Source organism: Rhinopithecus bieti, unplaced genomic scaffold, assembly GCF_001698545.2.
Source record: "Rhinopithecus bieti isolate Rb0 unplaced genomic scaffold, ASM169854v2 scaffold_11508, whole genome shotgun sequence".
NCBI lineage: Eukaryota > Metazoa > Chordata > Mammalia > Primates > Cercopithecidae > Rhinopithecus > Rhinopithecus bieti.
This window is the reverse complement of record NW_016806932.1, coordinates 1038979-1064077: the sequence shown is the minus strand read 5'-3', so window position 1 is coordinate 1064077 and position 25099 is coordinate 1038979. Positions and strand designations below refer to the sequence as shown.

Genomic DNA, 25099 nt, shown 5'->3' with positions numbered 1-25099 from the left:
AAACTGAGTGTTAGTATTTTTCAGACAATTAAGTGCTAACATCTAAGGGCTTTGGTAATAGTTCTTTTACTGCTGATTAGGTATTCCTCAGTGGTGATTAGTGAATGTACAAATGCAATCATTTGGTAGGTCTTAATCACTCATATGATCGAGAAGTTAGTTACCCAGAAAGAGAAATTGAAGCTGTATAACTTTCATTAGCCTTATTTTTTAATAGCAAAAAATAAAAACTTTTTGACTAAATTAGGAATACTGAGTCATATAAGATAAATTGTAGTTTAAAAGAAATAGAGAACCTGGCAAATATATTTGTATGACTGTATTGTGACACTGTATTTTATGTCTGTAGTAAAGGTACCTTATGGAAAATTGACCACTGCTTACCATAGTAGGGCAGGTTTTTCTCAGGGAAATTGAGTAAGACATGTTCACTACATAAGGACATTTTCCTTCTTCTTCTTCTTTTTTTTTTTTTTTTTTTACTGGGTAACTGAGCTCTCACAATTATAGCAGGAACAAGGGAAAGAAAGTATCTATTTTTTCACATTTATGACATCAAGAAAAACACAGGACATCTTGAGGCAAGGGGAGAGATATATATTAATATATCTCTCTTCTTCTCAAGAAGTAATATAGTGTATATATGAAACACAGGACATCTTGAGGCAAGGAGAGAGTGGAATGCATGTATTTGGGCAATGCTGTATTCTCCTCTGGTGGGATTGGTTATAGGGCCCAGGTCCTGAAGGAGAGGCCTGGGGAGTTGGATTTGGACAAGTGGAATGATGAGCTAGGGATATCTGTATGGAGATGCCAACAGGTTGCTCATGCCAGCATTGCAGAGAGCCATGACTTTTGCTAGTTTTTCAGGGCTGTTCTTCAAATGTTAGTTCAAAAGCCTAGGTTTGTAGGCCTCCCTAGAGGACCAGCTTCTTGGGTGTTATTTTATGTTAATCAAATTCAGAATTGCTGATACGTAATCGAAATGCTATACCTACACTAGCCACAACCCAGCCTTCTGGGTCTTCACTCAGGTTAACCAACCATCCCGGATTATCTAGGGTTGTCCTAGTGTTAGCACTGAAAGTTTTATATCCAGAAACCCCCCTTAGTCTTCCATAAACCCTTCATTTCCAGGGCATTATTGGTCACCTATTTTACTCTCCTGAGCCCCTTAGCAGCTGCAGCGTAAGAGGAGGGGAAATGCAATCTATGCCCTGGATGCAGATGATAAACAGCTCTCAGCCCTTGTGTAACAGTACAACCCAGGATGCACTTTCAGGGAGGAAGAACATTGCTACTTCTCAAGTGTGCCCAGATATTGCTGTTCTGATTATCTCTTGCTGCATAACAAATTATTGTAAAATGACTGTAAAAGAGTCTAAAAAACATTACTTTATTCTCTCCTGGTTTCTGTGGGTCAGGGATTTGGTAAGGGCTCAGCTGGCAATACTGGCTCCCTCAGTAAGATAGTGGCTACAGCTAGAACAGCTGGGGACTGTCAACACCTCTGTCTTCATGTCATCTCAGTGCCTCTCCAGGGCCTCCTCTCTCTGTATTGGATAGTTTAAGCTTTCTCACAGCATAGTAGCCTCCAGGCAATTAAATGCTCAATTGACACTTCAGAGTTCCAGAGCAAGCATTCCAACCAATAAGAAGCTGCCTCAAGTGTCACCTAGGATATTATTGCATAGACCATTTCCATCACAGTCACAACATTCAAGGGGTGGGACATAGACTTCATTTCTTGATAGCTGGAATATCAGCATCACATTGTAAGGAGAACATGTTGAGATGGAGAGATTATTTTACAATGTACAAGTCTTAAAACCCACCACAATTACCTTGGTTCCAAAGGTTTGAAAAATGCAGTTTTTGACTGGGCGTGGTAGCTCATGCCTGTAATCCCAGCACTTTGGGAGGCTGAGGCGAGCAGATCACTTGAGGCCAGGAGTTTGAGACCAGCTTGGCCAACAGGGAGAAACTCCGTCTCCACTAAAAATACAAAACTTACCCGGGCATGGTGACACATGCCTGTAGTCCCAGCTACTTGGGAGGCTGAGGCATGAAAATTGTTTGAATCTAAGAGAAGGTTTCAGTGAGCTGAGATCACACCACTGCACTCCAGCCTGGGCAACAGAGTAAGACTCTGTCTTAAAAAAAAAATGCATTTTTTCATTAGTAAAAGTAGTGATGCTGTTAAAATATGTTTTTCCCATGAATTGTCATTAAGACAATTTTCATTTTGAATGCAAACAAAATGTCAGCCTATAATTGTTTCTTGACTTGTCCTGAAATCCCTTGGTCACCATTCTTCTACTGAAGTGACTATCTTCCTATCTATCTATCTATCTATCTATCCATCTATATCTGCACAGGCATACCTTAGAGATATCGAGGGTTTGGTTCTAGGCTACTGCAATACAACAGTATTGCAATAAAATGAGTTGCAGGAAGCTTTTGGCTTCCCAGTGCATATAAAAGTTATATTTATACTATACTATAGTCTATTAAGTGTGCAATAGTATTATGTCTAAAAAAATACATACCTTAATATAAAAAATACTTTATTGCTAAAAATGCCAATAATCATCTGAACCTTCAGTGAGTGGTCATCTTTTTGCTAGTCTTGCCTTGATGTTAATGGCTGCTGCCTAATCAGGATGGTGGCTGCCAAAGGTTGGAGTGGCTGTGGCAGTTTCTTAAGATAATGTTGAAGGTTGCTATATAGATTGACTCTTCCTTTCACGAAAGATATTTATGGCAGATATAGCCTTACAAAATGTATTTCTTAAATAATAAGACTTGTACGTTGAAATTACTTCTTGATTCATGGGCTGCAGAATGGATGTTATGTTAGCAGGCAGGGAAACGACATTTATCTCGTGCTCTTTCATCAGAGCTCTTTGATGACCAGGTGGATTGTCATGAGCAGTAATCTTTTGAAAATAATCATTCTTCTAAGCAGTAGCTCTGAACAGTAGGCTTAAAATATTTTGTAAACAAAGGCGCTGCCATCCAAGGGCTTTGTTATTTCATTTATAAAGCACAGGCAGAGTAGATGTAGCATAATTCTTAAGGGCCCTAGGATTTTCAGATTGGTAAATGAACATTGGCTTCAACATCAAATCACCAGTTGCATTAGCCTCTAATAAGAGAGTTAGCCTGCCCTCTGAAGCTTTGAAGCCATGCATTGACTTCTCCTCTCTAGCTGTGAAAGTCCTCGTTGGCATCTTCTTCCAGTAGAAGGCTGTTTCATCTCCAGTGAAAATCTGTTGTTTAGTGTAGTCACCTTCATCAATGATCTTAACTAAGCCTTCTGGATAACTTGCTGCACCTTCTGCATCAGCACTTGCTGCTTTACCTTGCACTTTTATGTTGTAGAGATGGCTTATTTATTGAAACCTCATGAACCAACCTCTACTAGCTTCTGGCTTTTCTTCTGCAGCTTCCTCACCTCTCTCAACCTTCATAGACTTGAAGGGAGTTAGGGCCTTTCTCTGGATTAGGCTTTGGCTTAAGGGAATGTTGTGGCTGTTTTGATCTTCTATCCAGATCACTCAAACTTTTATCCACATCAGTAATAAGGCTGTTTCGCTTTCTTATGGTTCATGTGTTCACTGGAGTAGCACTTTTCATTTTCTTCAAGAACTTTTCCTTTGCAATCACAACTCAGCTAACTTTTTGGTGCAAGAGGCCTAGGTTTTTGTCTGTTGTGGCTTTTGTCATACCTTCCTCACTAAGTTTAATCATTTCTAGCTTTTGATTGAGAGTGAGAGATGTGTGATTCTTCCTTTCACCTGAACAATTAGAGTTCATTTTAGGGCTATTAATCGACATAATTTCAATATTCTTGTGTCTCAGAGAATAGGGACACCTAAGGAGAGAGAGAGAGAGAAAGAGAGAGAGAGAGAGAGAGAGAGAGAGAGAGAGAGAGAGAGAGAGAGAAATAGCCAGTTGGTGTAGCAGTCAGAATGCAAACAGCATGTATAAATTAAGTTCACCTTATTTTATGGGTGCAGTTTGTGGTGCCCTAAAACAATTACAGTAATAGCATCAAAGATCACTGATCACATAATTAATATGTGATCACTGATCATATAATTAATGACAGATACAATTTTTTAAAGTTTGAACTATTGCAAGAATTACCAAAATGTGACGCAGAGACACAAAGTGAGCACATGCTGTTGGAAAATTGAGGCCAATAGACTTGCTCAATGCAGGGTTGCCACAAACCTTCACTTTGTAAAAAATGTGAGAAGCACAATAAAGGGAAACACAATAAAATGAATATGCCTCTATCTATGTAGAGATACACACACACACACACACACACACACACACACACACACACACACCCCTACATATATTCCTCTCATGGCCCCCAAAATCCAACTGACCAAGAAGATAGGTGTTGCAAAAGTACATTTGCCCTCAAAATAAGAATTTGGGGTGTGTGTGTATGTGTGTGGTATATGTGCTGGTGTACACATATGCACCCTGGGGGAATGGAAAGAAAGGAGCACTTGGGAGAAGAGAAGGAGATTAGTGCCACAGGGTGACTTGGGTTGAAAGGAGGTAGGCATCCACAGCAGGAAAGTGCACTGAAATGTTGATGGCCAGAGAGGAAACTAAAAGGGAGACAAGGGCAATGGCAGCCATTTAGAAGCGAAGGATGGGCATCACTACAACATCATTCTAGTTTGGTCATTTGGTTTAAAATGTGGACACTAATGTTCTGGCCCAACTCTCTTTCTCTCTCTCTCTCTTTTTCTCTCTCTCTCTCTCTCGAGACAAAGTCTTGCTCTGTTGCCCAGGCTGGAGTGCAGTGGCATGATCATAGCTCATTGCAACCTCCACCTCCCAGGCTCAAGCAATCCTTGCATCTCAGCCGGCCAAGTAGCTGAGACTACAGGCGTATGTCACCATACTCAGCTAATTTTTGTGTTTTTTGTAGAGGTGGGTTTTGCTGTGTTGCCCAGGCTAGTCTCAAACTCCTGGACAAACACAATCTGCCCGTCTAGCCTCCCAAAGTGCTAGAATTATAGGCATGAGCCACCGTGTCCAGTCCCAGCTCTCTGATGCTGCCTCTCCCCCACTGTGGTGCCTAAAACCCATGAGTTATTCTTTCTGGTAGCCTCTAGTTTCTCACTCCAGGGTATTAGAAATTGGGCTTTAAAAAAAACCCAAATGAAGTTATTTGGGGAATTTGCTGACAGCACTTTTTGGGCAATGTTTCAGAAAACATGATGCAAATTTTAATTTTTTTAAAACTGATATTTCAGTGGCTTGATATATTTAATATTGCAACTTTGGTTTTATGAATCTTGCATGAGTTCTGTTGTTTTCATGTCATCTCATTATACTATTTTTTGAGCAAACATTTGAAAAATTTAAAAAATGTATAGTATAAGGGAAGTATTGTAATTCTGAGCCACTACTTGTTTAAAAAGATACTTTATTTATTTGGATTGTAGGAATATTGTAATACAGTCCAGCTAGATTCTGGGATAGATTACCGGAAAAGGGAACTTCCTGCTGCAGGAAAACTCTACTACCTGTAAGTGTTTTAATTTTGAAGTTTAATATCTAATCGTTAATCAGAAAAGATGATAAAATAAACAGTTTAATTATTGGAACATGAAAGGCTGGTTCTGAAGCCCACGAGTTTTAAACTGCAAATGTTCTCATGTTAACTTCTTCAACCCATGTCTTTACCATCCATATTTGCATCATTTATAATGTGTGATTGGATAAAACCCTAATTAGTTTTTTGAGAAGGAATGATGACAGATGGTTAGAATGTAATGAGTATCCTTTTATAAGAGACTCTACTATTATGAGAATATTTTTAATGTGTGAAGTAATTAATTATTTGTGGATATCATCTGACAAATGTGCCATTTCCATTCCCCCAAAAATTGTTGTTTTATTTGTCAATCTGTTTGTATTTATCATTGTTGATTGACTTCCATATATAACTGATATAAAATATATATACACAAATACAACTGGATATATTTTTGTCTTTTAAAAGCTAAGATGCTCCTGAGTAGGAGCAATTTATAATAATAGATGTATTCAGCATGTGCAGTTAATACGGAAAAACAAATATAGTTTGTTTTAAAATGTCCTTTATGAGAACCCGAAAAGGAAAAAGTGCTTTACAAAAGCAAATTTGTTTAGTATATGCCAACAGTGTTGGGCACATAGCAAATTCTCAGTAAATAGATCTGTCTAAGGACTAACTGTAATTTAACTAAAAGGCATGTTTCTAGTAATTTAAATTTTGATGACAACGTGCATTTGAGAGGTTGAGAAAAGTTCTTGTCTCTGCCACCTTGTAAGCAGAAGTACTTTACTGTTTTGAAGCAGAAATTAGCTAGAAAATCACATAATTAAAATTGCATACTTTACAGTGTACCAAGGGGACTATTTTAGTTTATAATTCAGATCCTGATGATTATTATAGGAGGTTCTTCATCTGTCCTCAAGTACTTTGTCTTTAAAGTACTTTATAATTTTAAAAAATTCATATAGCACATTTTTCTGCTTTAACTTGGACTTTTTCTTCCCAGTTTCTTTTATGTTTGTGTTTACTGGATATTTTATTTTTCTGATATTCACAGCCTTTCCCTGATTTTTTGCTACCTATGTCTTGATATTCCAGATGTATGGTACCAGTGCATTAATTTATTATTATTCTCTTTATTCTTTTTTTAAAGGAGGTAATTGTTGTTCTCTGTTTTTTTTCAAAAAGTGTATCCTCATGTGGAAGAATAAAAATATTTTCCTTATGGGAAGTTCCTTAAATAAAGGTGGTAGTCTGAGTCTAAATTATGAAATTTGTTTCATAGTGCCGAAGAGGTCTTGGAAGTTACTGGAGGTGAAAGGGCTACTTTTGCTTGGAGCATAACCATTTTTTGTCTCTGACTTACCCTGTGTTACCCCTTCCTTTTCCTGATAAAAGTAATATTCTAACCCAGTGAAGTTCAGTTTTGATCTTTAAAAATATGCTAGAGGAAAACTAACACTAACAATGTCCAGAGTCCAGGAAACCAGACCTATAAAGGACACCAGGAAACTCTGGACCAGCTTTCCTGAAAAGTATATAAATTCAAAGGCCAGGCACAGTGGCTCATGCCTAGCCAAGCACTTTGGGAGGCTGAGGTGGGAGGATCACGTGAGCCCAGGAGTTTGAAACCAGCCTGGGCAACATAGGGAGACCCTGTCTGTACAAAAAATTTAAAAAATAGCGGGTGTGGTGGCACCTGCCTGTAGTCCCAGCTACTTGGGAGGCTGAGATGGGAGGATCACTTGAGCCTGGAAGGTGGAGGCTGCAGTGAGCCATGATCACACCACTGTACTTCAGCCTGGCAACAGAGCAAGACCCTGTTTCAAAAAAAATAAAAAATATATATATATACACACTTATATAGATATATATAGGTGGTATATATCTATTATCTATCTATCTATCTATAAATTCATTTAATCCTCAAGGAAGATAAATTTGTTCTGGAATTTAATATCCAAAGGGCTTGACCATAGTCAAGAATAGAAAGCCTGGGGACATCCCTCAGTCAGAGGAGAAGGCAGATATGTAAGTATCCCTGAGGAGAATGAGCAATTAAAATCATCTCAGAAGTGGGAAAGTAATATGAGTTACTAAGACAGGATGCTAGAGATGTGCATTGTATTGTTTCACATGAGGACTTGGATAGAACTTCTCTCATGAAGATTTTCTGAGGTTATATTAACTTTGGTTTAATTAGGTTTCTTTTCATTCTTGTTCTTGCAGGAAAACTTACTAACTTTACCCTGTAACAGACTTTAATGTGCTATGCTATATATTGCCCTATTAAAGCATGTGTTTCTCTTTATTACCATCTGGCCAGACATCTGGAATTGATTCCTGAATATGCAAGTCCAGACTACTCCCTTGTCAGTTTCACTGGAGCCCCAACTGCCTGAAAACAAACAAACAAACAAACAAACAAAAACACAAAAAACAAAATTTCAGCTTCCTTCTAGGGGAACACCAAGCGCTAACTCAGAATTTCATACAAGTAGAATCCCACATAAGATCTTTAACGAAACAGAAATATTAGTATTCATCAACTCAGTATTTTATTAGCCTAATTTTCCAAAGCCAATTAAAGATATCCAAAATACAATCCAAATAATATCAAGAATTACCACAGGTTTCTAAAACTACCCAAAAAGCTGACATGGAGCAATTTCTGTAGTTCGTAATATTGCCTGGATCCCACAAGAACTAATTCACATAAAACAGGGCATGTTTGTGTGTAATCTATATCACAGTAAATTTAGAAATCCTAGAGTACCTTCATAAGTAAGTTTCAGATGTTTCTGGCCCTGTAACAACCTCATATACACCCGCAAGCTCAGAGAATTTAAATTTAGCAAGCTACAAAACAGAGACCTTAAGTGCAAATACCCAAACTTTTGCATAGACTGAAACACCCCATGCTTGTCCAATTTTTTATTCTGTGCTAAATGCATGATCACTCCAGAGATGAGCACAGGTTTTTTATTTTTTATTTTTATTTTTTTGTGTGGGAGGCACGGAGTCTTGCTCTGTCACTGGAGGGCTGGAGTGCAGTGGTGGGATCTCGGCTCACTGCAACCTCTGCCTCCCAGGTTCAAGCGATTCTCCTGCCTCAGCCTCCTAAGTAGCTGGAATTACAGGCATACGCCACCACACCCAGCTAATTTTTGTATTTTTAGTAGAGACAGGGTTTTGCCATGTTTGTGCACCTGGTCTCGAACTTCTGACCTTAGGTGATCCACCCGCCTCAGCCTCCCAAAGTGCTGGGATTACAGGCGTGAGCCACCACACCCGGCCAGTTTGTTTCTTTTCTAATTGCTTGGTGAATAGCACTCAATAAAGTCCCCATGCTGAAGTCCAGACAGATCAATCAAGCACTGGGCTTGCATTTGCATCTGGATGGAGGCTTGGACAGTAATCTATTTTGAATCGCCTGGTACTGATCAAGGGTGACCCCATCTCATGCTTATAGAGAATTTAACTGCTTCAGATTAGCTCTCTGTTTGGGGGCTGGTAATACTAGAGGTTTTTTTTTATATATGCCTATCTTTTTAAACAGGAAGCACCATTGCTGAAGGGTCCATGATATGCTGCCCCAGGCCATTTTGCTGTCCCTATTGTGAAGTGTTACTGGTTTCCTGGGGAGAGGAGTTCACATCACCTTGGACTCACCCTTGCTGTCTCTTTTTTATTCCAAGGCTGAGTCCTATAGGTTCTTTTCTCTACTAAGTCTGTTGAAGTGGGGGTTCTTTTCAAACACTCTATCTTTCCATACTCACATACAAACACTCTGCCCTTCACACAGATGCCATAACCTGAAGAGAAGTTTTAAACTGAACCAAAAGAGGTGGGGGCAGGCATTGGTCCTGGGATTTTATTTTACCCCACTTACGAGCGTAAACCTAAAATAGGTTTGCCTTTTATTATTTCATAAGTGCTGGCAGAAGACAACAGAGACCTGGGTCAGAGACACAGGATCTTATTAGCCTTGGCACAGATAGCAGCATGAGCATTAGCATGTTGTGTCATTTCCCTCCTTGCTCCTTAGTCCCATGGAGTGGAGGGGAGGGTGTTTTGCTGAGGGCCTAGATAATTCCTGCAACAGGCAGTGAATTGTGTTATAGGAAAAGAACTCTGAGCTTGTGGAATCTGCCATCTTATAGCCAGACATAAGCAAGTCTGCTTTTTGTCTCAAGGGAGATATTGTCTCATCTTTCAAGGTTGCTCACTACACACACAACCTTGAGAAATGGTTAGGGCCTTGCATTCTTGGCATACTCAGCAAGATGTGAAGGAGAGACCCATGAAGGCGCTTGTCTCTCCCAACATGGGGCATTTACCAGACGTTAGACCTTAAAGAACCAGGCTTCCTCCCTTTGTTTCAGTTGGCTTCTGTCCACTGAAGTCATCCACCACTTCAACAGAACTACATCTGAAGCACATTGTTCAATTGTTTAAAACTTAAATTGTCTCAAGACCATTTCAATTTCATGTATATGGGGATTTTGGATCATCCTGAAAATGGTGAAAATCTAATTTATGACTTTTTAGACACAGCCCAAATATTCACATATTTGTACTTGGCTAATATAATGTATTTACCCATCTTTTGAACAGATTTCAAAAAAAAAAGTTTTTTCTTACGTACTTTTACTAGTGGAAGTTTTATGTCTCAAGCGCTCTTAGTTTTCCACTTGGGAAATATCTATTCCAAATAGAAAATCATTTTGGAAAATATAACTTTGAACACCAGTTTTAAAAAGAATAACAATTAGCTGACAAAAAAGACGCACGGCTTCAAGGTTATAGCTTTGTTTCAGAAGAAAGGTCTGTGACAACTAAGACAGAAGCTTATATGTGTTAAAACATACTTCCCCATAACTAAAAACTTCATGTTTCTTGCCTGTGATATTACTTACAAGCACTCCTCTGCTTTCAACTGTGAGAATCAGATTAATGAAACTTAAAAACATTTCTTAGCTTGATTGTCACATCTCCCCATACCTAAACTTTGGCTGAGACCCAGCTTCTGCCTCTAAGGTTGCCACCTTCTGGTTTAGTAGAGTGTCTAGGACAGCTTGGTACCTTCTCTCCATCACCCATCATTACCATTACAGTTCTCTCCTAGACATTGGAATCTGCAGTTTCAGTCTCAGTTTTTCTTACCAGTTAGACAGCTAGTCTGGTCATTTCCCATTTCAATTCCCACTGAAGAACCTCTGAAACATTCACCAGTGCAAGCAACTTGAAAATGGTTAAGTCTGGCCCCCTTCCTTTTAGGCTGTAATTTGTTTCAATATGTTGTGCTAGACTGCCCAGAGTCCTGTAGCAGGCAGTATGCACACCCCATTGAAATAATTTATCTCATCCTCTACAACAAAATTTTTATGGTCTTATGCCAAATATGAGCCAGCTCTACTCCTCCTCCAGCTCCTTAAATTCTCTCATGTGTCTTTTAGACTCCATTATATTCATATCATTTCTACTTCTCACACTAGTTTGCATAGTGTCACAGTGGAATAGTGATGGTATCAATGGAAAAATACTACACAGTTTAAGACTGTAAAATTTGTTTAGCAGTCAAGGTTGCAGAAATGTATCCACATGCAGACACTTGCACAAAACAGAAGATAATAGAGCATATTCCCAGTTGAAGCTTTAAGTTTTTCTGGCCTTTGAGGGCCCATTAGGTGACAAAGAGCACCTGATCAAGATAAGGGTCCCATTAGATCACCTTATCACCTTTGTCATTTGTAGGTGAGTGGGTTTACACCCTTCTGGTAAGTCTCGATTGCTGTGGAGACTCTGGCTATGTGCCTGCCTGCTTGCCAGGTACAATTACCAGGTGCAAACCCTAAGCCGTAACTGAATGTTTATTGTCAGTGTAAATCAAAGGTCAGTTTCCCATCCTTCAGCAACACCAGTCACTAGGCCTTCCTGAAGTCTGTTCTTTTTTTTATTGTTATTATTGAGACAGAATCTCACTCTGTTGCCCAGGCTGGAATGCAGTGGCGCGATCTCGGCTCACGGGAACCTCCGCCTCCCAGGTTCAAGCGATTCTCGTGCCTCAGCCTCCCGAGTAGCTGGGGTTACAGGCACATGCCACCATGCCCAGCTAATTTTTGTATTTTTAGTAGAGCTGGGGTCTCACCATGTTGGCCAGGTGGTTTCAAACTCCTGACCTCAAGCAATCCGCCTGCCTCAGCCTCCCAAAGTGCTGGATTACAGCAGTGAGCCCCCGCGCCTGGCCCTGAAGTCTGTTCCTCAAAGAGCAAGAGATAGAATTTCTGTCTCTGGCAATCAAAGAAACTGTCTACTTTCTTTAGGTTCTGACTGTTGTCTGGCTAACTCCTCAGTCTGGGGAAGGGATGAAGATATTTGGGATATTTTTGATGTTTACAGACTATGTTTTACTTCTTCTTAGCATCGTGGCACAGAACATCATTTAGGTTTTTCTACTTAAGAAGTAATCGTAAATGAAAATATTTGCAGATGAAATAATACAATGTCTAGGATTTGCTTCAAAATAATCCAGTGTAGGGGAATTGAGGGGAGGTATAGAGTAAATAAGATTGACCATGCCATGTGTTGAGTGGGTGATTATTACATTGGGGTTTTAATAGTACTATTCTCTTCACATGTGTTTATGTGTAAAATTTTTCATAATCAAAAGATTTTTAAAAAGATATCCTTCTCTGATTTTTTCTTTTTTTTTTTTTTCCTTTTTTTTTTTTTTTTTGGATGGAGTCTTCCTCTGTCACCCAGGCTGGAGTGCAGTGGCCGGATCTCAGCTCACTGCAAGGTCTGCCTCCCGGGTTCATGCCATTCTCCTGCCTCAGCCTCCTGAGTAGCTGGGACTACAGGCGCCTGCCACCTCGCCCTGCTAGTTTTTTGTATTTTTTAGTAGAGACGGGGTTTCACCATGTTAGCCAGGATGGTCTTGATCTCCTGACCTCGTGATCCGCCCGTCTCGGCCTCCCAAAGTGCTGGGATTACAGGTTTGAGCCACCGAGCCCGGCCTCTCTGTTTTTTTCTGATTATGCTTACTGCAGTTGTAAGTCTATTGAGCTTCCCAACGAAACTGCTTTTGTTGTGCTGATTTTCTTTATTATTACTTTCTGTTTTCTATATCCTTAATTTCTGAACTTTCATTATTTCCTTTATTCTGCTTAGTTTGGATTTAATTTGCTCTTCTTTTTCTAGTTTTTTAAGGTAGAAGGTTAAGTCCTTGATTTTAAACCTTTCTGCTCTTATATAAGCATTTTAAAACTATAAATTTCTCTTTACTACTTTAGATACATCTCATACATTTTATTATGTCATGTTTTCTCTCGTGATTTATTTTTTGACCCATGGGTTATTAAAAGCGTGTTATTTATTTTCCAAACGTTTGGTGATTTTTTTATACATCTTTCTGTTAATGATTCCCAAATTTAACTAATTATGGTTACAGAGTCTATGTTGTATGATTTGAATCCTTTTGAATTTATTGAGGCTTGCTTTATGGCCCAGAATATGATGCATCTTGGAACAAGTTTCTCATGCACTTGACTGTGTATTCTGCTATTGTTAGTAATGTGTACTTTAAATGCCATTGGGTCAAGTTGGTTGATAGGGTTGTTCAAATCTCCTATATTCTTACTGATTTTTTGTCTACTTTTTCTATTAATTATTGAGAAAGAGGTGCTGAAATTTCCAAGTATAATTATGGATTTTTCTATTTCCTCTTACAGTTGTCTGGTTTTGCTTAATGTATTTTGAAGCTCTATTATTAGGTACATAAATGTTTAGGATTGATATGTTCTCTTGATGAATTGACCTCTTCATCATTATGAAATGAACCTCATTGTTCCTGGTGATATTCCTTTCTCTAAAATCTACTATGCTTAATGTTAATGTAGCCACTTCAGCTTTTTTAAAATTAGGGTTTGCATGATATATCTTTTCTCATCTTTTTACTTTCAGCCTATCTGTGTCTTTATATTAAAATGGGTTTCTTGTTGGCAACATGTATTTGGGTATTTATTTTTTATGCAGTCTGACAATCTTTTTCTTTTAATTGGGGATATTTAAACCATTTACACTTGATGCGATTGTTGATATGGCTGGGTTTAAATATACTATCTTGCTACTTGTTTGTTTTTTTTTTTTTGTACTTTTTAGAAAAAAATTATTGAGATACAATTCACCTTTTAAAGTCTATAACTCAGTGGTTTGTTAGTATATTTAGAGTTGTACTACCATCACCACTATCTAATTTCAGAACATTTTTATCACCCCAGAAAGAAACCCATAACCATCAGCAGTCATACCTCTCACCCCTCTACCCTCTGTCTATCTACCTTCCGTCTCTATGGAATTTGCCTATCTTATATATCTCACATAAATGGAATTACATAAGATGTAATATAGTCACGCACTGCATAGTAATATTTTAGCCAGTAATGGACCATATCACAGATATGATGGTGGTCCCATAAGATTATAATACTGTATTTTTATTGTATCTTTTCTATGTTTAGATACACAAATACTTGCCATTATATTACAGTTGCTTACAATATTTAGTACAGTAAAATGCTGTATAAGTTTATAGCCTAGGAGCATTAGGTTATACCGTGTAGCACAAGCGTGTAGCAGGCTATGCCATCTAGGTTTGTGTCAGTATACTCTATCATGTCTGCCTGATTGCATGATGACAAAATCACCTAACAACACTCTTAAAACATATCACCATTGTTAAGTAATGTGCCACTCTATATACGATGTATATTACTTCTCAGCCTTTTGGTTAAGATCAAGTGTGGTATCTGTTCTTACCAGTTTGATACTATAAGAAGTGGTCTTTGTCCCTGGCTTCTTTCATTTAGCGTAATGTTTTCAAAGTTAATCCATGTTGTTTGCTATTTGTTTTCTATTGTCCCATCTGTTGTTTTTTCCAATTTCCCTCTTTTTCTGACTTCATGTTAGTTATTTTTTTAAGATTCCCTTTTACCTCTTGTTAGCGATACCTCCTTGATTTTTTTCTTTTAAAAGTCACTTTAGGGCTTAGTGTAAGCACCTTTAACTTATCATAGCTTGCCTTCAAGTAAGAGTATACCACTTGATGTATAACACAAAAACCTACAGTATACTTCCATTTTTACTATCCTGGGCTCTGTGCTTTTATTGTCTCTTTTTGTTATTTTATTATGTAATTGTATATTTTATTATATAATATTATTATATGCAGTACTCTATTTTCTTTTTAGGTCATAAACTCCGTAATATATTGTCATTACTTTTACTTAAACAGTCAATAATCCTTTAAAGAGATTTTAAAATAAGAAAAAAGTCTTATAATTTACCTACATATTTACTATTTCTTGTACTCTTCATTCTGTTATATAGATTGACATTTCCACGTGATATAATTTCTCTTTTTCCTAAAGGACTCTGTTTAACATTTCTTATAGTAGTGGTCTGCTGGTGATGAATTTTCTCATATTAATGTTTTGTTTTGCTTTTATTTTGAAAGATTCTTGCTGGCTAGAGAATTCTAGGCTGACAGGCTGGCGGGCTTTCCTTTCTTCCTTTCCCCTTTTCTCCCTTCCTTCCTCTCTTTTTCTTCCTTCCTCCACTTTTTGTTTTATAGTACTTTAGTGATATTGCTTTCTTCTCTTCTGGCTTGCATTGTTTCCATGAGAAATCTACTGTCATTCTTTGTCCTTCTCTACATAAGGACATAAGTCTTATCACTGTCTGCTTCTACAATTTTATTTTTATCTTGTTTTTAAACAGTTTTATTATGATGGGCATTGGTGTGATTTTCAGCATGTTTCTTTCTTTTTTTTTTTTTCTTTTTGAGACGGAGTCTCGTTCTGTCGCCCAGGCTGGAATGCAGTGGCCGGATCTCAGCTCACTGCAAGCTCCGCCTCCTGGGTTCACGCCATTCTCCTGCCTCAGCCTCCCGAGTAACTGGGACTACAGGCGCCCGCCACCTCGCCCGGCTAGTTTTTTGTATTTTTTAGTAGAGACGGGGTTTCACCATGTTAGCCAGGATGGTCTCGATCTCCTGACCTTGTGATCCACCCGTCTCGGCCTCCCAAAGTGCTGGGATTACAGGCTTGAGCCACGGCGCCCGGCTTTCAGCATGTTTCTTTTGCCTAAATTTGGTTGTGCTTCTTGGATGTGTAGGTTTATAGTTTTCATTTGATTTGGAGAATTTTCTCTTATTTCTTTACAGTTTCTACATCCCTTCCCCTCCTCTTCAATTTCTGGAACTCCAGTTACACTTATATTAGACCTCTTTATATTATTCCACAGCTCTCTGATGCTCTGTTCACTTTTTTCATTCTTTTTCTCTTCCTGTGTTTGTGTTTCATTTTGGGTAGTTTCTTTTGCAGTGTCTAATCTGCTATTAATTATAATCCAGTGTATTTGTCCATGTTAGAGGTGGCTTTTTTCCTTTTTAAGTGCAAAACTTGGGTTTCTTTCCCTTTTTTTTTTTCTTTTCTTTTTAAAAAGGCAAGGTCTTGCTATGTTGCCCAGGCTGGTCTTGAGATCATGGACTCAAGAGATTCTCCCACCTTAGCCTCCCAGTAGTTGGGACTACAGACACACACCACCATGCCGGGAGGTTTCTTTTTTTATATCTTCTTTGTTTGTTCTCATACTCATGCCTTCCTCTACCTTACTGAGCATATGCAGCATATTTATAATTGTGGTATTAATGTGTTTGTCTGCTAATACTATCTCATCTATGTCATTTCTGGGTCTGTTTCTATTGATCAAATTTTGTCCTTTTTATGAGTTGATTTTCCTGCTTCTTTTTTTTTTTTGAGACTGAGTCTCCCTCTGTCGCCCAGGCTGGAGTGCAGTGGCCGGATCGCAGCTCACTGCAAGCTCCGCCTCCCGGGTTTACGCCATTCTTCTGCCTCAGCCTCCCGAGTAACTGGGACTACAGGCGCCTGCCACCTCGCCCGGCTAGTTTTTTGTATTTTTTAGTAGAGACAGGGTTTCACCATGTTAGCCAGGATGGTCTCGATCTCCTGACCTCTTGATCCGCCCATCTCGGCCTCCCAAAGTGCTGGGATTACAGGCTTGAGCCACCGCGCCCAGCTCCTGCTTCTTTTCATGCTTTTTTTTTTAAATTGGATTTCAGATATTGTGAATTTTATATTGTTTGGTACTAGAGTTTTTGTATTCCTTTAAGTATTTTAGGACTTTGTTCTGGGACACAGTTAAGGTACTTGGAAACAATTTTATCCTCACTAGGCTAGGCTTTGTAAAGTAGAACCAGAGTGCCTTTATTCTAGGCCTAGTTATTCCTGAAGCAATACCCTTCTGAGAATTCCACCTTATACCCTATACTTTAGTAGGACTTTCTACTCTGACTAGAGGGAACATAAACTATTCCTGGCCATTTATGAGCTCCAGGGGTAATGCTTTGTGATTCCAGTGAGTCCTTTCCTACCTCCCCATTTCAAGTAGTTGCTTCTTAGGCATACACAGATTAGTACTCAGCTAAAGACTCAGGGAAGCCCTCTGCAGATCACTGGACTTCTGTCTCTATATCTTTTTTTCCAGTATTATACCTTGCAAATTCTAGCTGTGCTAGCCTCCCCAAATGCTGAATTCCGTTTTCTCAACCTCCCAAATGCTGAGCTGTGTTTGTGTCCCTACTCCTGAAGTCTGGAAATTCACCAGGCAGTAAATTGAGGCTAAACTAATTTGTTTCCCTTTTCTGGGGATTGCTGTACTGTGCTTTTTGTTATCCAGTGTCTGCAAACCATTGTTTCATATATTTTAGATCGTTTCCAGTTGTTTATGGCAGATAGGTAACTCTGGGCCCTGTTATTCCATCATGGCCAGAAGTGGAAATGTCTAGACCTTTATTCTGAAAAATTGGTAATAAAAGGAAAGAATCAAGTATTTTTTCCTGCCTGTTTTAAAATAACTGATCCATAGTGTAACAAAGTAGTTGATGAGGGCAAGCTTCTCTTTATAAAAGTTTTGTGGGTAGCAATTGAAAAAATCTTGAGAGAATTAGAATAGAATTAGAATATCACTATTTTGTAAAACACTCATAGTTTAATGGATCTAGTTAATGATCACAAATTCTATAATAATTGCTATAAAATGAGACCTGAATTTTATCCATTTACAGGAAATATAGGGGCAATGGAATATGTTCGATAACATCACAGGAATACATCCATCAAAATGTAGACTGTAGATTTTTTAAATGATATAAATCAATTGCTTCTTCAACAAATAAATAAAAAGAAGAGAGAGATGGATAGGGAACCTTTAGTTTAAAGGAGACATAGAAACATATCAACCAATTACAGTGCATGGGCCTTATGTGGATCCTGAATCACACCAACTATCAGAATGAAAACAAAGACAAAACAACCAAAAAACCTACAGCACAATAAAAAAAATGCAAATACTACAGGATGTTTCATTGACACTGAGGAATAATTGTTAACTTTGTTAGGTGTGATAGGGTATTATACTTATTTTTAAAATTTATTTTATAGCCTATCAAGATGCAATTTTAAATGACATAAATCAATTGCTTCTTTAACAAATAAATAAGAAAAGAGAGAGAGATGGATAGGGAACCTTTAGTTTAAAGGAGATGTAGATAATAAAGATTAGTAGAAATTAATGAAATAGAGAATAGAAAACATCAGGAGCCTATTTGTATCTCTGAATCTAAAACCTGTCTCCTGTAGACAGCATATAGTTGGGTCTTTTTTTATCCAATGTGACAGTCTCTGCTTTTTGATTGAATTGTTTAATTCATTTGGAAATTATGTTATTATTGATGGAATTAAATTTACATTTGCTTTTTACTTTTTGTTTTCTTTGTTTCCTGTTTCATTTCCCCTCCTCTATTCTTCCTTTACTGCTGTCTTTTACATTAAGTGTTTTCTGTTTTTTGATTTTTTGAGACAAAGTCTCACTATGTTGCCAAGGATAGTCTCAAACTCCTGGGCTCAAGAAGTCCTCTTGGCCGGGTGTGGTGGCTCACGCCTGTAATCCCAGCACTTTGGGAGCCTGAGGCAGGCGGATCACAAGGTCAGGAGATCGAGACCATTCTGGCTAACAGAGTGAAACCCCGTCTCTACTAAAAACACACACAAAAAAATTAGCTGGGCATGGTGGCGGGCACCTGTAGTCCCAGCTGCTTGGGACAATGAGGCAGGTTAGAATGGGATGAACCCAGGAGACGGAGCTTGCAGTGAGCCGAGATCACGCCACTGCACTGCAGCCTGGGCGACAGAGCGAGACTCCATCTCAACAACAACAACAACAACAACAGCAACAACAACAAAAAAAGTCCTCCTGTCTCAGCCTTTCAGCCTCTCGTGTAGCTGGGGCTAAATCTGACTCTTTTTTAAATAACATTTTAATTTTTTCAATACTTTTTTCACTGTATCTTTGTTACTTTCTTAGTGAAGAACTATTTATTGCTATGAGAAGTACAAAGTATTCAAACTGAAATGTCTCAGATTCAAATCAAAGCATTGTATGTTGCTATATGTTTTTGATAAGTAGATGATCAGTAATGGTAATGAATTTGTGCTCAAAGAACACCTGGGAGGGGAAAGGGCTCTATGGTGGGGAAATATAGTTAGTTCTCAAAAGTAGATGCACAGTAGTATGTTTGTCATAAGAACTCCTGTTGATATTTTATGAATGAGTAAAGCCCTGTTGTACACTTACTTATAGCTGTATATTATAAACAACAACAAAACAACAACTTTTTGTTTTATATTTTATAGGACATGATCCAGTAGGATGTTTCTTGCTGTTGTTTGTTTGTTTTTGAGACAGGGTCTGGCTCAGTAGTAGCCCAGGCTGGAGTGCAGTGGTGCCATCTCAGCTCACTGCAGCCCCGTTCTCCGACTCAAGCCATTTTCCCACCTCAGCCTACTGAGTAGCTGGGACTATAGGCACGTGCCACCATGCCCAGCTAATTTTTGTATTTATTTTGGCAGAGATGGGTTTTTACTGTGTTGCCCAGGCTGGTCTCAAATTCTTGCCCTCAAGCAATCCACCTGCCTCAGCCTCCCAAAGTGCTAGGATTACAGGCATGAGCCACTGTGCCCAGCCCAAGTAGACTGTTTAAAAAAATTTTTTTGTGTCTATTGAAAATCACAAAAGGCTGGCCGGGTGCAGCAGCTCACGCCTGTAATCCCAGCACTTTGGGAGGCCGAGGTGGGCGGATCACGAGGGCAGGAGATCGAGACCGTCCTGGCTAACACGGTGAAACCCTGTCTCTACTAAAAGTACAGAAAAATTAGCCAAGTGTGGTAGCAGGTGCCTGTAGTCCCAGCTACTCGGGAGGCTGAGGCAGGAGAATGGTGTGACCCTGGCAGGTGGAGCTTGCAGTGAGCCGAGATTGTGCCACTGCACTCCAGCCTGGGTGACAGAGCAAGACTCAGTCTCAAAAAAAAAATTTTAAATTAAAAATCACAAAAGTGTGGGTGCGGTGGCTCATGCCTATAATTCCAGCACTTTGAGAGGCTGAGATGGGTGGATTGCTTGAGCCCAGGAATTTGAGACCAACCTGGGCAACATGTAGAGACCTCATGTCTACAAAGGTTAAAAAAAACTAACTGGGCTTGGTGTTGTGTGCCTGTGGTCCCAGCTGCTTGAGAGGCTGAGGTGGGAGAATCGCTTGAACCCAGGAGGTCAAGGATGCTATGAGCCATGATTGTGCCACTGCATTCCAGCCTGGGTGACACAGTGAGACCTTGTCTCAAAATACAAACAAACCAGCAAACCACCCCCAAATCACAAAATTGTACATTTGATGTAATTTAGATGTCCATCTAAATCTTAATTAATCTTGCATTAACTCAAAGACTGCTGAATTAGAAATTAATTTCACCATTTGAAACAGCACCTACGAAGTGGTACAGCAAAAAAAGAAGTCCATCTAATAGAGACTTCAGTATCAGGTTCCACCAGTCAGTTTAGTATGCCTTTTATCTCCTGTTCCTTTACTGAATAGTGTTTGTTTTCCAGCAGGAGAACCAGAATGGAGCTGGCCCACTATATCCAGCTAAACACATTGACGAAATATCCAGTTGTATGGCCACAGTCATCTAGTAGAGTGTAAATAATATTGTGTATATATATAATGTGTATGTTAGTAGATAATATGTATTCTTATACATATAAAAATACAGAAGAGGGTTTTTAGATTTCCTTAGAATTTTCATTGTGTTATTTCATCTTCAAATAGATCACAGTTATAACTGAAGATCAATCTGCTGTATAAGAAAAGCTGATCTGGCAAAAACCCTAGGTCTTTAGTTATTTGCTGTGTTCATTTTTAGCTATTAAAACTCCGTGGCCTCAGCTGGGTGTGGTGACTCACGCCTGTAATCCCAGCACTTTGGGAGGCTGAGGCTGGTGGATCAGTTGAGGTCAGGAGTTCAAGATAGCTTGGCCAACATGGTGAAACCCCGTCTCTACTAAAAATACAAAAATTAGCCAGGTATGGTGGTGCACGCCTGTAATCTCAGCTACTCAGGAGACTGAGGCAGGAGAATCGCCTGAACCTGCGAGGGAGAGGTTACAGTGAACTGAGATCATGCCATTGCACTCCAGTCTGGGTGACAGAGTGAGACTCTGTCAAAAAAAAAAAAATTCTTTTCTCTTTCCCAAGTGGATGTGACTATCTTTTCTCCTAAAGAGGAGTTAGAGCTTTTACTCTCCAACTTCTTCTCCCTCTTTTTTTTTTTTTTAATTCTCAATCATTATAGCCTTTCTGAAATTCCATTTTAAAAGAAGTATTTTATGTCTACCAAGTTGCAATTCTAGATGTTATGGCACTGATTTATTTGGAGAAAAATGCAATATATGGATTTGATAGAAATTTTATATGGGAGTTTGTGGCTGAGAAGAGGAGGTGAAGGTCTGGAATTTGAGAGCTAAAGGTGCTAGATACCACTTTCTGCATAATGTACAGGTCAAGATTAATGGAACCAGGTAAGTTACTCTCCAGGTGATTGAGAAGGGTGGGAAATTTAGAGACTGAAATGGATCTCTGAACAGTCAGTTAAGCCTTTGAGTGATTGAGAAGATAAATACTCAGACAAAATCCATTCTAACAACTGATTTCGTTATGTAAAACAAACCTACAGGATTTGAAATGCAAACAAGTCTGTTTTATATTAAGGCAAGTATAAACCAACTTAATTTTAGACCTGCCTCCAGCCCCAGATTATGTTTGGTTTGAGGACAAAGAGCTGTACAGCATGAATGCACAGGCAATCAGTAGAGTGAGAAGGCTCACTGCCAGGGAAGTTTGGCAAGGAACTCTAAGAGGAAGGGGAAATTTCTGCGTCGAATCAACTTTGGCTCTCTGGAATAGAGAACATGGAGAGAGAGGGACTAAGGAACGCCAATCCTATTCTACTTGTTGATACCTTAACAAGCTGTTGATTTTTGAAAAGGGATAAAGAAGCAAAGTGTGGGTAGCATTCTGTTCCCTTGAGTCAATCCTAATGAAGTAGGAGGTTCTTGAAGAAATTAATTTCCATTTAAATTCATGCGTGACCCTCTTCCAGAAACCCCCAAGTGTTTTGGAATTTTCGTTGAGAATTTCAAATGATCCAGCAATAATAAGGTCTTTTTTGACATGTTCTGTTTCTTTGAGTCTAAGTTTTATGTTGAATGCCTGATTTTAGCTGTAGAATTTTTCTCAAAATGGAAATGACTTGGTTACTTTCCTCTCTGTTCACTAATTTAATATGGAAAAATAAATCATGATTCTCATACTCCCAAAGCACTCAGGCTTTTCATCCAGGGTACTGTACTCACAGAATTCCTGTAGGAGTTGATGCCAAATTTCCTGGCAACTGAACAGTGGTCGATTCCAGGGTTTTTCTGACTTAAAGACACAGTGGTACTACTCAATAGAAAATAGGAACCTGCCCCTCCACTGCAGTTTCTGAGTTTAACAAAAGGTGACAGAAGCAATGAAATGGATGGGTTTTATCAGGGCATTGCACAACAAAAGAAAGAAGAGCCCATCTTCTGTTGAGCTTTGCTCCTCAACCCTACCTCCCAACCCCTCCCCTCAAAAAACAAAAAACAAAACACTTGAAAAGAGTCACTCTGCTTCTTCATCAGAAATGACTTCAATTTCTTTACTGTGATCAACTTTTGATTATCTGTGGGTAGACTTTCTATTTTGCATTATCTGCACAAAGGCCTGCTTTATAGTAGCATCCCACTGATGGGGCAATTACTCAGAATGGAGCTGTTTCACAGGAATTAAAGGAAGTCACTTAAATTCTTTATCTTTACTCAGTGTCTGTCTCTCCTTAGGAGAAGAAAGGGGAGATGATTTATAGCATCTGAACTTAATTTATTGATTTCCGCCTGATCATTTTTATGCTACCCAGGTCGCTATTACTCAAGATACTCTTCTTTGTGGTTAAAATGGAATTATGCAAAACTGAACGAGATATTTTCTTCTATGCTATGTAACATTAGCATTGTAAATTAACATTTGTAGCCCCAAAAGAAAACTCTAAATTTAGCTCCTTATTTACACTGAAAAAAAAAAAAAGAAATTTAAATTTAGTGCCGTCTTCATGCTGTGGTCTTTCCATACAACTACTGTTGACTACCAGATGTCTCTACTTCCTCAAATTTTACTGGTTAGGCTGGAATATCTTTCAATTATGTTTACAGTTTGAGTTTAATTTTAATCAGTTTTTATTTTTATGTGATCTATATCTTTGTGTGTGTGTGTGTGTGTGTGTGTGTGTGTGTGTGTTTGTACATTTGTTTTTCATATAGGCTTGTTGCTGACCTTAGGTCTTATGTCCCAAATACCAGAGTTTTAAAAATGAGATGATCCTGATCCTTCTTTAGAGCCTCACAAGCATGGATATATTTCTGAATAGAGATTTTAGTGTAAGGTGATGTTGCTATCTTTTAAATGGTTTCACTACAGAACTAACAAGGGGCCTAGAGTCATAGAGTCACTGCTGCTGCTGCTGCTGCTGCTAAAGTTTTTACAATAAAGTTATGTTCTTAAAATTTCCTACTTTAAAAAGTGAAGATATCTTGAAGCACGGGTTTTAAAATTTTATGCGTATCATGACAATTGAGAAAATGTTTCTAGATTAACTATTTTGTTTATTTTTTATTTTAATTAATTAGTTCTTTTATTTTTAATTTAACTTTTTAAAAGTATTATGTTTAACACTTTAAAACATATGTTGCCCAGGCTGGCCTCAAACTCCTGGGCTCAAGTGATCCTCTTGCCTCAGCCTCCCTAGTAGCTGGAACTACAGGCATGAGTCACTACTCTATGGATTAAGTCTTTTGTTAATTAAATTATATTTGTGTTTTTTTGCCCCATCCTTGTTAAAATATAAACTTGAGGCAACTTATGTTGAAGTCATTTATAATTTATCCACCATATCCACTAAAATGGAAGAGATGGAAAATGCCAAGTATTGGCAAGGAAGTGGAGAAAATGGAACTTTTTTTGTATTACTGGTGGGAATATAAATTGCTACAACCAATTGGAAAACTGGCAACATCTCCTAAACTGAAAATAGGTATACCCCATAAGCAGCTATTCTAGTCATATGCCCAACAGACATGTATATATGAGTTTACCAAAAGGAATGTACTAGAATGTTCATAGTAGCACTATTCACAGAATCCCCAAAATGTAAACTACATAAATGCTCATTGTTATGGACTGAATTTTGTCCCCCAAAATTCACAGGTTGGAGCCCTTACCCCAGTGGAACTATATTTGGAGATAGGGACCTTTAAGGAGGTACCTAAGATTAACTGAAGTTGTAAGGATAGGGCCTTAATCCAATAGGACTGGTGTTCTCATAAGAAAAGGCAGAGACCCCAGGAGTATGTGCACACAGAGGAAAGAAAGGCCATGTGAGGACATAGTGAAGGTGGCCATCTGCAAGCCAGAAAGAGAGCCCTCACCAGAAATCGATCCTGGCAGCACCTTGATCTTGGCCTCTATCTAGCCTCCAGAACTGTGAGAAGAAAAAAATATATATATATATGTTGCTTAAGCCACCCAGTCTGTGGTATTTTGTTATGGCAGCCCTAGCAGACAAATGCACCCATCACTGGTAAAATGATAATAAATTGTGATATTTTTATGCAATACAATACAGTGACAAAAATAAACAAATTACTTCTACACACATCAATATAGATGAATCTCACAAACATAACGTTGAGTGAGAGAAGTCAGATACACGTGAATAAGGGAAATGAGCTTGTATGAAGCAATATGTACTTATACCCAACTTGAAATTGATTTAAGATGCAGTCGCAGAGATTTGACCAATGTTGGTGCAAAATGAAATAATTTTCCTATGTCTAGAATATTCGTCCACCAGCAAAGATCAGGACTGTCAGATAGGGTAATTCATGCATTATGTTTCAGAAGTCTTTAATTTTAAAAATAATAATTTACATATTAAATATTTGAGTTACTTACTTTTTTTTTTTTTTTTTTTT

The 25099-nt window shown here is 38.5% G+C and overlaps 1 protein-coding gene across 1 annotated transcript in view; it reads left to right on the top strand.

The window, feature by feature from the left end:
• AFG1L (AFG1 like ATPase) overlaps nucleotides 1–25099 on the top strand; it is a 223618-nt gene that overhangs the window by 144401 nt on the left and 54118 nt on the right. Inside the window, 1 exon segment of the mRNA XM_017878746.1 lies at nucleotides 5481–5563. Within this exon segment, the coding sequence (XP_017734235.1) occupies nucleotides 5481–5563 (83 nt within the window).